This window comes from Sylvia atricapilla, chromosome 2 (assembly GCF_009819655.1).
Source record: "Sylvia atricapilla isolate bSylAtr1 chromosome 2, bSylAtr1.pri, whole genome shotgun sequence".
NCBI lineage: Eukaryota > Metazoa > Chordata > Aves > Passeriformes > Sylviidae > Sylvia > Sylvia atricapilla.
The window spans coordinates 38570747-38586212 of record NC_089141.1 but is presented as its reverse complement, the minus strand read 5'-3'; the positions used below and the strand labels follow the sequence as shown (position 1 = coordinate 38586212).

Below are 15466 nucleotides of genomic sequence, written 5' to 3'. Positions count from 1 at the left end.
ACTTTCAAAACAACTCTGTAAAGCAACCTCTAATCCTCAAATTGTCTCCCCACAGGCATTCATACTTCCACTGGGGTGTCTAAATCTAGAAACAATGAAGTTATGTGACAGAGGAGGGGAAAAGAGGTATGTTGAAGACATGGAATGAGGACAATAAAGTAGACTACACCTTCAAGAATCCAGATGATCGAAATGAGAGATACAAAAGCTACTTCATCTTGCTCTGTAAGTGGCATGGATGTGTCCATTCATCTGCTCAGATCAAATATTGACTCATCTTAACTCCTTAGCAGAATGTACCAGGAAAACAAAGCTGTTGTTGTCGATTGCCTGTCTCTATCTTTCTGTGCACAGTAGGAGCTCCAAGGCAAACAGTATCTGAGACACCACAGTCTGCATTTCAATACAATAAAATGAACTAACATGAATTTTAGCTTCTGTTAGTACACCAGGATGCAAACTGCAGGGACTCAGGAGGGCTCCTACTGGCAGCTACTCCTGACGCAGAAGAAAGGTAGAACAAACAGAAATGGCAGTAACTGCATTGCTACCCCAATTCAGTTTTATCATTTGAATACTCATCTTAAGGTCAACAGAGAATGGAGCACGCAAATTCCAACAACCTTCAGATAGGTATCCAAGAGAAAAAGAAACAACAAGGACTGCGTTGTTGATCTTATTTTACGTTTTCTTCCTGGACAGATAAAAATGTACTGCACCATTATTTTGTTTCCTGATTTGTCAGCCTCATTTGCCCTTCCAAAGCAAGGACAAGAGCTTTGGCCTTGACCAACAGAATGCCAATCTTCCCTTTCTTGATAGGATCCCAACACCAGAATAAAATTACTCATTTCTTGAAGTTTAGAAACAACAGAGTTCTGGAAACAGGTGGCATTTGTTTGAATTGTCAAATATGCAACAGGGATTAAAAAAAAAAAAAAAGATAATGGTAGGAACAGAATCAACAGATTTGAAACAAATCTGTTTAGGCACTTGACACTCTGATTGTGCTGAGTTCCTCCCATAAATTGTTAGCATTGAACTTCTGCAGATAAAAATAAACCAATACAAGTATCAAAGAACCCTGTCCTGTGATCTTACAAGTACCTTAAGTAAAGTTGCTTTGAAAGTAATCTAAAAAGTTAAATTTTAAAATTCATTTTTTCAGCTGGAGAAAAAAGAGCTAGCAAATCTAAGCAGGTAATTACTGTGGAAAAACAGCATACAATCTTTCTATGCAAATTCACCCTCCTTTGTAAACAGCCTTCTAGTCTAATTCAGGACTCAACCCTTCCCCACCCATCTAAAATAAAACCACCTTTTGTAAATATACTTGTCTCTAATGTGTTCCACAAGGTCAACAAATTCAAGCACCAGAAAAGTTGCTGGGTTGATGTCTACACTAAAAAAATCCACCCCCAGAACTCTGTCCTCAAGGTGGTAGTGAGATCCTGCTCTTTCTTTGCTTTGGATAAGGCACTAGTAGACCTGAGATGCTGCAAATTATTTTAGATTTACTTGGAATTTGGTAATTCCATTCAGAAGCCTGGTTACAAATGTGAATTCAGTGCAAAGCAGGTTGAATATTAAACCCAAAAAGAACTTTCTTGAACATGAAAGCTTAACCTCAAGTAATTAAGGAGATGACTTGTATGATATCCAAGTGATTCAGACCTGTAGGTGGCTCGACTGCATTAAATAAATAATGCAGGAAGCATGAAGCAAATTCAAGAAGCCATTACATACCACAAGCAACTTGTGGCTCAAAATCATGATTAACCTGACATCTACCTTGTCAGATGCCTGATGAACCTCCCAAAAACAGTGTCCTAGTCCATAGACTGATTGTCAAGATTTGTCTCTACACACTTAGGCATGCATAAAGCTCCTACGCAATTTTTTTTGTTTTAAATATTTTTTTTTTTTAAATAGACTATTGTATCCACAGCATGAACCATTAAAAATGGAATTTGGTACCTCTTAAATTCAATTAAACTTTTACACTGTTAGAAAAGATGGGGGGAAAGGAAACAATACGATTTTTTTTTCTTTTTTTTTTTTGTCTAGTTTTATATACAAATTTCCCAGTACAGCTCTATTTGCTGCTTTGAATTACAGGATACTCTCCAAGAAGGTAGAGCAAATGCTAACTGAAAAGCATTGTGCATGTGGATGCCCAGTATGACAAAAAAGAAGACTGAGCTTCAGGCATCATTGCTCAATTAGCTAAAACAAAAAAGCAAAACACAGCAGTGGACTCCAACAAACAGCTACTACTAGCACTCTGCATTTGCTTGTTTGGTTTTGAGTTCTTTCTCTCCGGTACATTTGAGTTTGATTTTTCAAAGTTCAGCTCGAACCTATCTGCTGTAAACAACATAACTGCCAGGTATGAGCTAACAGTTCTGTAGATGGTTAGTTGCAAGCAATTTAATAATCCCATGAACAACTTGAGGTGTGAGTCAGCAAAGATCACGAGCCCCAACTGCTAGTGGCAAGAGAAGAATTCAGAGTCCACAAGAAAAGATACCACATTTTAGAACTTTTGACCTTTTCTTTGTGGCTCAATTAATAATGATTACATAAATCATCATAATCCTATTACATTCTTAAATCAAGCATCTGATGCTACCTGAAACATCTGTCATAATATAATTCTCTTCAGTAAAGAAGACCTCAAACTTCAAAACCAGCAGTCACAGAGAGAAAGACATATGCTTTTCAGTGCACTTTCCTAAACAGCACTTGCTAATAAAACACAGAAAACACAGATATGAAAATAAAATTCCACAATATCAGAAATTATTTATTTGTCGGGGGGTTTTTTTTGGTTTTTTGGGGGGTTTTTTGTTTGGTTTTTTGTTTGTTTGTTTGTTTGTTTGTTTGTTTGTTTTTTGTTTTTTTTTGTTCTGAAGAGCATGGTCTTATACTGCAGATATTAGACCTCATGGATATATAATCAGTCATAATACAAAATAGACACAAACTTGTTAAAGGCACGAGACAGAATTGCATCAAGTTAACAATGTTTATTTAATTTTCACCTCTAGCAGCCATAAACCAGATAACACAAACAGAATAAAAGAGGATCAAAACACTGAAATTCCTAGGGAGAGATCCAGGTGACACAAGTTGGATAATACCAGGAGCTGGGCAAACCTTCTCCCTGCAAAACTTATGCCTGCAGTGTACACTGAGGAAAAAGATAGATGATCATTAAAAAAACAGTTTTTGCAACTGTTCCATCCATATAAAGTTCTATGTTACCTATAAGATCTGAAACATGTAAAAATCATGCATCCATTTTACACAAAAGTCAAGACAAATGATCGACCTCCTTTACATTCACCGTCTATCTTAAGTATTTAATTTTTGTGCAAATTAAATTTTTAGACATATCACCCTGTGAGAACAGGGTGATATGTCTAAAAAAGCAAATGGCAAAGTGTTATCAAGTGTTGGTATTTCTGAGGAAAGCAGAGTTGTTACATTAGGAAAGCAACAACCCCTTCTCAGAGTAAGGAAAGTTACATCAAACCTTCATTACTATGGCTTTTTAGTATTATTAATTTGCTGTCACTCATAATCTTATTTTTCCATGAAAATGCCACCTTCTGCAAAACCTTTCAGTTGCACAAAAAACAATTATAGCTTTGCTGAATCACATGCAACTGTAGCTAATAACCAAGTTTTGCCACCAAATAGTGCAGCCCAGGCATTGCTACAGATCACATGCTTCCACAAGCATTCCAAACCAGAGAAAGAGACAAAACCAGCAATTGTTGCTAGCTTGTTTTATTTTTTAATGAGAAGAACTAGTAAAGATGGGGACCACTGTTTCCCAGACCAAATTTGCTGGCAAAAAGATTAAAAACTGAAAAGGTTTTTATAGTTTTAATCCTTTGATGTTCACAGTTAGAAAACCAACCCAAAACATAAGAGCTATAGATGACTTAAGGAACAACACAGCCTGCTCACCCAAGAAAGTCAGAGAAATTCCTTACCATTCATGCACAAATGACTCTAAACTAGGCATGGTATATCTGAAAGTGAATATGAAGATAAATCTTGCCAACTTGAAGCAACATGAAAAAATTATTTAAATTTTAGCCACAATATAGCCACAGACATAGGTAAGATTTTTTTTTTGTCAAAGAAGAACACCTCTTCTATGCAAGAATTAAATTCTTGTAAATAAAAGATAAGAAATCATCAAAATTAGAAATCAAAGATAGGAATTAAATAAAAGCAAATAAAAACCCAAACCCAAACAAATAAATCACTGGATTAAAGAAGAGATGGATTAAAATAAGTATTAAGAACACGACCATAATTCTGTTTATGTGGAGTGTGTCACAAATTAAAACTACTTCTTACATATTTTATGTAATGGGCTTACTGGAATAGATAAGTTATATTAAAAAAGCAACTAAAAATGCACAGGTTATAGGAAATACAAATAAAGCTGCTCTTATTAGATCTCAGACTGGAAAGAAAATGAAGAAAAAAAAAAAGTTGTGCTTAGTTACTAAAGACAGACCCTCAACTCTAGTATTGGTTCAAAAAATGTTAATGGAGCTATCAACTAAATTCCAAATATTTTTTATTGGTAAGAAAAAAAAAGAAAAAAAATCACTTAAATCACTTATATTTAATGCTGAAAGAATCTGAACCTTTTTTGAAAAAACCACTCAGATCTGACAGACGTAGTCTTGTTCAGAGGTGAATTCCCAATGCTAAGGTACATTAGGATAGACTTTCAATGCTAAGCTTGAAATAGAAATGTAGTCTCTACAATAAGCCCCTATGCATATGGTAGGGTTTTAGAAATCTTATCAGGTCAGAACATCACTGCAGACTGAAACAGAACCTCTCACTGGCCTGCACAGTTGTAGACATATTTTAGAAAAAGGAGGTGAAAGCAGAAGGAGGTACAGAGCAGGATTCATCTATACAAAGCTGTCTTTGATGATAAGCAAACATTTATCTTGTTGGGGCATGTTAAAGATATGGATAAATTCTAGGTCACTGCTCTAGGGAGATCAAAAATTGAGCCTTACCCTATGAAAGTACACAGTGTCATTCAAGCTCTGTTAGACTTGAATTTGATTCCTGTCACAGTTTACCTTTTACTCTTACAAGCTTCTTTGATGTACATGACAATCCATCAGGCAATTGGTCCTTTAGAAGCTAGAAATCCCTTCTTTGAAGCTTCAAGTGAAATAAATCAGCTGTCAAGCATCATGAATTGTGTTTTTTTCCTAAATAGTTTTAAATGCCTGTTTAATGTCCAAACAATAAAATGTCTCTTCTCTGCTACATTTAGGTTACAAGTAAAATGAATGTTGTCTTTGTTTCACCTGATTTTAAATGCAAAGCCCTATATCTTTAAAAAAAGTTACTGACCAGATATAGGACATATAAATGAGATCCTGCAGGTTTAGTTAAAAAATATACATACAATACAATTTTAACAGCCAAGAAATAATATGCAGCATGCCAAAATGTACATGACATGCATACCACTTCTCTTTCCAAGCTGGACACACCTGAAGAATGCATGCAGTTTTATACCTGAGTAGCATCAGGTCAGTGATTTCACTCCCCTACTTTTAATTGTCAGTAAAATTAAACCTCCCACCCCCTGCCAGGAGTTAGTGGAAGACTGTGACCAAATACCAACCATCTCTGATGATAGTTTTCTGACTACTACAATGTTGTAGGGTGAGGATGAAGCAAACCTTGCGAGTAAAAACAAGCAGTTCAGACCTTCTGTCCAATGACTCAGTCAGGAAAAGGAAAAATTGAAATGACAGAAGACTTGAAAATAGATCATAATAATAGATACACTTGGAAAAGATTAAATCCAAGTTTCTCCTCCGCATTACATAGAACATCTTCAAAAAATATCAACAAGTCCTATGTTCCCTCTTGTACTGCCAAATTATTTATTTTTAGAAGTCACTACTCTTTGAGAACCATCTTATTTCCTCTCAGATGTTTTAGGAGACACATGGGGGCCATGTGGTATGTAAGACTCATGGTACTGAATTTAGCCATTCTGAAGATGGATTGTAATCCAAATTCCGTACCAATGGGGGTTAAAGCACTCCAGCTGCTGTGCTACCGTGTAAATGCATCACTACAATTGCAGCAATGCCTTGCAGTAAAGAGTGGTTGAATTTCTGAACCCTGGAAACATTTCCAGGACTAGTCTGCTGAGGAAGAGTATTTTGATGACATTAAAGATGCTTACGTTCAAGACAAGTTGAGCTGTTCAGTTGTGCAAATGCAGAATTTCTCTGTGTGTACAGAGACAGAACAATAAGCAGCTAGTAAATTTTACTGGCAAAAGTTCGGACAACCATATACTTAGGAATGCACAAATTTTAATGAACATATTTCTCTTTTCAGACCTTTAAATACTTCCTGTGTCTTACTAGGCACTTAAGTGGATTTTTGCAGACGGATGTTACATCATAGAAAACTTGTGTACTTTTTAAGTAACCCATTGAAAACTGACTGAAACATAAAAGTAGCAGCAGAATTTAGAGGAATCACAGTTCACTCAGCTGACAAATGTTGAATATTTTGAGCTACAATAAATCAAGCTATGCTTTTTGACACATTTTTTAAATCTTGCATGGCTTTTATTTATTGAATTTTTTTCTATTTTTGTGCCATGACCCATTAAAAAACAACTGTGAACAGCCCCAGTGTCTTTCTGGTAACATGCTATAGGAAACTGTAAAAAAATGTTACTGCCAGCAAAGCAAAGAGAGTACTTACCAATATTAATTTCATCATCAGTTTCAGCATCTCCAATGCACTCAAACTGAAAATCTTGTAAAGACTGTGAAAATTTTTGTACTGCCATGGATAAATCTAGAATTCAAGAAAAAAAAAATCAGCATTATTACACTAGAACTTCACTGGAGCAAGGCATCATGAATTTCTGCATTAAGTATTTTTTTCTGCTTACGAAGTTTCCTTACCAGTATCTTTTTTGGAGATTAACCTCATTTTAAAATCACTATCACCACCTCAAAATCAAATACCTGAGTTATCCTAGACACCTATGCAACAGGGTGATGCAAGATTTAAAACATTACCATACATATCACATTGACAACTAAAGAACTTTTATACATCTTGAAAAACAAAAAAATAGTAGAAGAAATTAATGTCTCTGCACATGTAAGTAGACTACTCTTTAAATACTGTAATATTAGTTTGCAGATTAAAATAAAGCTCCTAACAGTTTTTTCATTACCTTTATCAAAATAATTACATTCTAGTTATTCTGATACACCACACTGTACAACATTTTAGTGCAAAACCTTTGTAAAAAGCAACTGAAGAGAAAAAAAACCACAAATGCATGCTAATCAACAATTATGAGCACTATTTTCACTAAATTTCACAAAGCAATCCAAATTTTATAGCATACAATTTCATTATAATTGTACACAACAAAAAAACCCACAGAATAGCAACCACATAAATCGGTTATTTTTCTTTTTTCAGATACACTAATGTAAATGCAGAGATGAATGTGATCATGAATAGTGTTGGTCAAGACCTAAAAACACCACCAGTCCAAATGAGCCCAAGAAACCAACAATAATATTCTGTGTCCTGGAGGCCGTATCTATGGTATCTTTTTTGATGCTAGGAAAATTGACAATTAAGGTTCTGACACCTGCTAAATCTTAGGAAAATTCATGGTAAGGATAAATTATGAATGAAAGCAAAGCCATCAATTTTGTTTTAAAAGCATCACATATCTGCCTCCATCCTTGGGGATGTTCAAAATATGTCTGGACATGGTCCTGGGCAACTGTCCCTGCTTGAGCAAGGTTGTTTATCCAGATGACTTCCATGGGTCCCTTCCAGCCTCAGTCATTTTGTGATTCTCTGATTTCTTTACCCTCTGTTATTGTAAAGCCATAAATACCCATTCACTTAATGCTGGACACAAAATTAAGAGGGCTAATCTTTACCAGGCAGGACTAAAATCTAACATATAAATATATAAATTGGCCTAATATCCTAATTCAACACACAAACAAACCCTCCCCACACACAAAGCATCATTTAAATTTGAATGATCTCCAACAGCAAGAACCATTCCACTATCCTAAATGAAATAAGAATTGAAAAATTTTTGAAATAAAGATTTAAAATACCTCCAAACAAAAATCCCCAAAATAAGATAACTGATTTATTTTATTCTAATTAAAGGTAATCACTATTAAGCAAGAGAATCCATTCTTGGATTTTGCATGGCCCAGAATTTTGCCCCAATGCCTTTGGGGCAAATGTTCCCTTTGTATTTTTATAGGCAGCTATAGAGTACATCAGTCCAAAAAGAGCTCCATCATCTTTAGACAATACAGACATGAACAGATATTTTTCTTTTATTAGTAGAGAATTCTGTATGCATATCTGATAAATAACTGAGATGTAAAGAACTGGGTCAACAAATTTTGTATTTTTTGATAAAGCACATGGAAAACAGGAAAGAATGCTACCCAGATTTATTGCATTCTTACTGTACATCTCCTACTGTGCTGTAGATGAAGATTATATTATTAATTTTATTAACAAACTGAACGCTAAACAAAAAGCGTTTCCTATTGTTTGTATAGATGAAAACAATATCATCTCCATAAGATGAAGTACTGCGTTTTATGCAAATACAGCATCTTCTATAGCTAAGTAAATGATTGTTCTACATTTCTTAGAAAGATCTAAACTTGTATTTGTTCACAGTAGTATATTTTAAGTTTAAAGGGAAGAAGCACAGTTTTATTATTCACTCTTTCACCAAGTTACTACACTGAGTCCCAAACCCTTCTACAAAACTGCTGTATAGCAACTGATGCCAAAAGGAATTACATGGACTTAAGGTAACTGAAAGAAAAAAAGCTTCTATATTGCAAGTACACTGGAATGTAAAAATTGACTCTTGCTAATAAGAATGCAGATTTATTTCCTTTGGACAATCTAAAAACTGCCCATGATGAAAGCATCTCTGTGAATGTGAAAGGAAATGAGGGAACATTGGCTCTACCCCTATCATTCTCCCACATATGCAGAGTTTGGTGGAACAAATGTCAATGTAAAGGAAAATAAATGCTAAAAAATACCAAAGCTGGAGTCTCCATTTCATATCCTGGATTACTGATATATGATGCCAATCTATCTTTCACTGTGCCAGCAAATCAGACACAGCTTATACATTTTGAACCTGAATCCTTATAGGTATGCTTAACCTAGTTCAGAAATAGTGGGTATGAAGAATTAAGGAGCTTATTAGATAGCTTGATAAAGTCATGCAGCAAGATACCATTAGGACATATCTGCCTCTATATGAGGCCTTTCCTAATACCTTGAGAGTACTAGACAATATCATAATAAGATTACAGCTGCTTGAGGTAGCAAAGAATAAAATTAAGTTCCAAGGTCAGATGTTTCCTGTAACACTCATTTACAAGTTTTAACATTACCAGCATATGCAGAAGGTTCATTAATCTAACCTGAAAAGATAAAAAAATATTATTCTACAGAAAATTCCAGCTGACTTTGACAGCTTCCTAAAGGCTGACACAGGAGTTACTCTCTAAGACTCTGACATTGCAGTTGAATCACCAACATTGGACCAAGTGGTGCTACTTGGTTGTATTTACCACTTTATTAGGAGCATCATCACTTTAATTGATTATAAAATTATAAACCAATCACAGAAAAGGAGCAGCTGTGCAGTAAGTGTATCTTTTCTAAAAGATACCAAGATTCAAAACTGAATTAAAACAAATTTAAGAGTAACTGTCTCCAATCAAGAATGATGGACAAAAAAATTGAAAAGAGCAGATGGAGAAGACACTTTGCCCAGTTTTACAAGATGTCATTTATCACTGTACATCCCAAAGTCTTAATGTCTCAAAGCAAAGCATGCTGTTGCTTCCAGAAGGAAGGTAATCACCACACAAATCAGCTTTTTAGAATTTGTGGCATTATTCAGAGTTGCTCTTACTCAGCAAGCACATTGTAAAGTCATATCCCTCTTTTCATTGAATCCACATGAACCAGGACATTCACTTAGCTCAGGGCAGAAATTTTCCTTCAAGCAGAGACAACTGATCTTCTAAGCTACTAGAAAAACCTCACCAGCTTCATTGACTGGCAGTTCAACTCTGTCGACCAGGGAAGGATGGCTCCTCAAAAGCCTCCAATGAACTCATAAATGTTGCTGCCCCTGCTCTTCTGCAGGCACTCAGATGAAGTAATCACTCTGGGTGCCAGCAAAAGAATGAAAATGCAACCTGATAACCCTTATATACCAGAGGGGCAGTCCTGTTAATATCTATTTTCTGAGAGTACTCACTTCTACCATTTGTTTCCTGCTTTCTCTGATTCCAAAGAAGGATTCTGTTCCATTTTGCAGTGAGGCACATAGCCAAGAGTAGCCATCTACATACTACATACTGTCACTGCAAGGAGATAATTGTGACAGAGTTGCCTGTTTTATCAGGGCTGCAGCAAGCCAACTGGCAAACGTAATTGTTTGTTTGTGTTTGTTTGTTTGGGGTTGTTTTTTGGGGTTTGTGGGGTTTTTTCGTGGGTTTTTTGGGGTTTTTTTTGGTGGTTTGTTTGTTTGTTTGTTTGTTTTGGGTTTTGTGTGTGTGTGTGTGTGTGTGTGTGTGTGTAGCTGACAAGGGAAGTACTAAAGAAGCTACCAGACTGTGACCGGAAATAATAAAAGGATAACTACAACAAAGCTTAACCACAACAAAGTAATATGACACCAGTATTGCATATGGATTCATACAAAACCAACCATCAGTATCATAAGGCTAATGAAAGAATAATAAAAGCCATCATCCATTCAGGAAAGTCACCGAAGAATCACGAAATGACTTCTCTATTGTACTTCTTCCTGAAGTTTTATGTATTTGATTAATCTACACGTTTTTCAGTAAAAATTGCAAAAAATTCCCTCTGGATTATTCTAGAAGGCAGGTTTATTTAAGACTCTCTTTTGAAATTGCCAAAGAGAAGTATGCAATATGAACTGTAATATATTAATTTATTTTAGGTATCAGGGCCTTACAGCTGAATATAGGACAATAAAACTATGATCCAGACACTTTGTAACACCAGATTTTTTCTTCCACTTTCTTGCCCTACATTTGTTAGACAGATCATAAAATAATTTCTTATATAGTCTTGAGGAGGAGGAGAGACCAACACATGGCAACAATGTGATGAAATGGCAGACGTTATTTCCCAAAGGAAGAATAAAAAAAGTGTATACTTTGGCATGGCACAGCCTGTCACAACAAGGACAAAGTCCTCCAGATAAGGACACTAGCAAAGATTTCTACAAGTTGGTAAGCATAATGAATTTTTTTATTGGGTTGGGAAGGTAATCATTTGTTTGGTTTTGGCAGTCTGGTATCTGGAAGAATAGCAAAAAGTCCAATTTTTGATAGGGATCCATCCATCTCCAAAAGCAGAAACTTTGGAGCACTTGCAGAGGATTCATATCCCTACCCTAGCAGCAGCCTGCAAGAAAAGTGTTCTCAGCAAACACATCAAAGCCACGGTCTTTTAACTTGTTTGCTTACAAAGATGACTTCATTAGCAAATGGAGTTCCAATAACCAATGTTCTTCCTGAGTGATGTCAATCATCCTGGGAAAGCTTGGTATCATTCACTGGGTTAATCAAGAAAAACAGCAGTTGAAACCTAGTGAGAAGATTAAACATGCCTAAATGAACTCCTGAGCAACAGCTGGAATGCAGTAATGGGACTTCAAACAACAGACACTGGGGCTAATACAGTAACAGCAACATATCTGGCTATCTGACACAAAGCTAGTTATTATTCCATGGCTTCAAAGACAGCAGAAGCAAAGAAGTGATGATTGACCTAGCAGGATATTAGAGATGATCCTTCAGTCAGCTCAATTTCAGTACCGTTGAAGACTGGAAAGGAGACCACGTACAGCCAGCCACCTTTGGTGTTTCAAACCTTTGAGGAGGTATGAGTCCACTACCAGATACAACCAGATGCATTGTGGTGCTCTGCTTGATGAGATACTTCATTTGGTCATGCACTGACATAAAAGTCTATTAAAAGCCAAGCTAGTCATCAAAACTCTGCATTAAGGCATTGTAATATGTGAATAAAACACAGCAGACATTGAACAGTATTGCCAGAGTACTTGATAAATCAGTATGCTAAAATGCAGAGAAACATTTAACTAGTTTGTCAACTTCTACCCCTCAATACCTGAAAATGAGTAATTATTATGGTTGTTTTTAATTGCTTTACAAATAGATTTATTTTCTTGATTTATTTCTTAAGCAATTCTCATTCTCAAAAACAATTGTTCAGTGTAAGTTATCTAGACACTTGAAAAAGTAGTTTTTATATGAGAAACATTATTATTATGAAATAGCAGCTATGAGCATGATCTGTGGTATTCCTACCACCCTAAATGACAGAAGCAAGGAAGCATTTAAAAATCCATAAACGTGAAAAAAAGGCTTTTTGTATGATAAACACAAATCTGTTAAACACTAGTTATTCAGGAAAATGCTTGTGAGATACATGTCTCCTTAAATAGTTCATGACATGCTCTTCTACCATGAAGATGAACAGGGAACTTCCTTGGCTTTGTTATTTTATGAGGGAATGAGCTTCAAGGATGTGAGCTATATCAACAGCCAGAAAATAAGCCGGGGGAACAAGAACACCCCACTGAGAAGCACTGAACTTCAACAGCTTCTGTGTTTGTAACAGTCAATTTGATTGTAAGTAGAACATGTCACAGTGGGGTATCTTTTTCCACACCATAGACTGTAAACACAGAAGCTGGCAGTACAATTATATTTAGGCAATATGAATGATTAAGCAGTTAAAAGCAGTGATCATACAGGATTGCATATATCACTACTATATTTCAAATTTCTTCCTGGCTTAAGGGAATTCTCATTAAAACTTCCAGCTTCACAGTAGTAGGTCCTAATTCAGAGTAGCAGTAGTGGGTCCCAATTCAGAGTAGGACACCAAAACACATTTTCTTTGCTATTTTTGCCTTTGCACTCTGCTTTGCTCACTACTAATTTAAAAAGAAAAATAGATTATTATCAATGGTTTTAGGAAATTATCACATTTAGAAAAATCTTCCTACTTACAACATATATGTAGCACATTAGCACAAATAAAGGATGCATCTTAATGAACACCTGAAAATGTATTACAAATCAGCCCAAAGCAGCAATCTTGAGCCTGGGAATGCTGACACATATGCTGGTAATGCTTTTAATTCCTTTAACTGCATATGAAAAGAATTCTGGGATTTGCTGCCAGAACAGGTAATCCCAATTTAATAAAACATCACTGGCATGACATGATCAGATCCCCTACAGTTAGAGAGCAATTTACAGTGTATATGCCTTCTGAACAGCAATTTACAGTGTATATGCCTTCTGAACACTGACAAAAAGATGTGTATAGTCAGCTGATGCAGCTTCTGATCTCTTTGGTTTCATGGCTTTCAATCCTGGAGTCTCCTCCTTTGCACAGAATACTTTCCATGGTATTTCTTTTTTGAAGTCTAGTTGATGAAATTATTTACACACACTCATTATTCTTTACTTCTCAGCTGAGTCAATTTCCGGATCATATTAACTTTTCTGATTGTCATAAAAAAAAAAAAAAAAAAAAAAAAAAAAAAAAAAAAAAAAAAAAAAAAAAAAAAAAAAAAAAAAAAAACCTCTCTTCTCTTATGAGTGACCACATTTTATCCAAACTTCTGCAGAATAATTTAATCTGGTAAAACACGGCAGGCTGGCACAGAACAGAGACTATCTGCAAGGGCTGATGGAGTTAATGTTGGCCCCTTGCCACAATGCTTTTTAAAGAATCCACAAGAAAACACCACAAGGGAATAGAGAATCCAGTGCCTGATGCCAGAGATTTTGCAGCTCTAGGGCCACTGCTCTGTATTGACACAGTCTTTCATTGTTGCTCTCAATACACTCTTTACCCTCTTTATTTGCCAGCTTCATCAGTGCATATTCTTTGCCAACTTGCTATTCATGGAACAATAATAAGCAACTGAAACCAACAACTCTCAACCAACTCCCTACCCCTACAATCCCACATTACTTTTTTACCTTAGGCTCTATGCTTTGCTCTTAATTTCAGAGAAACTAATTTCTTCCCACATTCTCCAGGGAAAGGACATCAGGAGAATATGTCAACATGTAGCCCATGCATTGCTGCATTCCTCTGGGATTACATAAGGCACTGAAATTTTTCAGTGTCGTTCTCTTACTCATGAATATTTCCATGAGAAAAACACACAATTTACTTTCCCATTCTAGAAAGCACCAAGAAATCCCCTTGATCAAATGCAACAAAATCCCCACTTTCTTAACACTGTGAGGCAAGAGGCACTGAAAAGTCTGCATGGTCTATAAACTTCATAGCTATTCATACCAACACTGTTCAGTCACAACTTCCTTATGCTGGACACTTGTGCATTACTTTGGATATTCTTAGTACTTCTCTGCAGTCAGGAATTAAGTTTAATACAGTCTTCAGGACACTCCAAGAACTCAATGCTGCTCCTTAATGAGAGGGGAATTTTTACTCCTCATTTGCACACTTACTTAAAAAACATACTAAAACTTCCCTGAAAAAGAAACGTTGAACCAAATAATATTATACAGACAAAAGACAATATGGATAATATTCCATCCCTCTTTGCACTATTCCTTCCCTTACCCCCACTCACTTCATGTGCAGCTGTGGAAACCTAACCTTATTCACATAATCAGAACAGAAAGAAATGAGCTTCAGTTTAGTATGCAAAAGCTGTAAAGTCTATAAAATTACTAACTTGTTTTGATTTTGCCTAATTATAAATACATGAAATAATACAAATGCACCTAAAAATATATGTCCTGTAACCCTTAATGTGGAGGACATAATACAGCATATACTGCTTATCTGTTTCTCTGAAGTTAAAGCAGGCATATAACTTCATAGCTCTCTCTCTCATATTAAGTGATGTCATTTTGTTTCATTACTCCCAGTGTCTTATATTTTATTTCTCATTACCTCATTCTTACAAAATCTTTTCTCAGTATTTTAGTTTATAAGACTGTTTAACAATACTATCGATCAGAAAACAAGCTGACTCTGCAGGGAATTACCATGGTCTAAATCTTTCAATCATCAAGCCATATGCACAGAATTACATTTTAAAAGTGACTAATCACATGGCACAAGGCAGAACAGAAAATTTTCCTTTGCCACCACTGCAACTTTTTACAGTATTTTTCCACAAATATGGCTAGAATTTTAAGAAATCATTTGGCTTCCTTTTACTTCTGAAAATGTAAAGACTGGCTGTAGGGTATAACTTCGTACTATTTCTAGCATA

The 15466-nt window shown here is 35.6% G+C and overlaps 2 protein-coding genes across 3 annotated transcripts in view; one reads left to right on the top strand and one right to left on the bottom strand.

Annotated features, from left to right (window-relative positions):
* The window catches only part of ANGPTL5 (angiopoietin like 5), a 510199-nt gene that overhangs the window by 399318 nt on the left and 95415 nt on the right, over positions 1-15466 (top strand). The gene's annotated exons all lie outside the window — the stretch shown is intronic.
* The window catches only part of ARHGAP42 (Rho GTPase activating protein 42), a 146189-nt gene that overhangs the window by 106675 nt on the left and 24048 nt on the right, over positions 1-15466 (bottom strand). Inside the window, exon 2 of one of the 2 annotated variants that reach the window (XM_066312952.1) lies at positions 6790-6885. The exons of the other annotated variant lie outside the window; for it this stretch is intronic. Within the exon in view, the coding sequence (XP_066169049.1) occupies positions 6790-6885 (96 nt within the window). The remainder of the gene's footprint in view (positions 1-6789; positions 6886-15466) is intronic. 2 annotated transcript variants of the gene reach the window in all.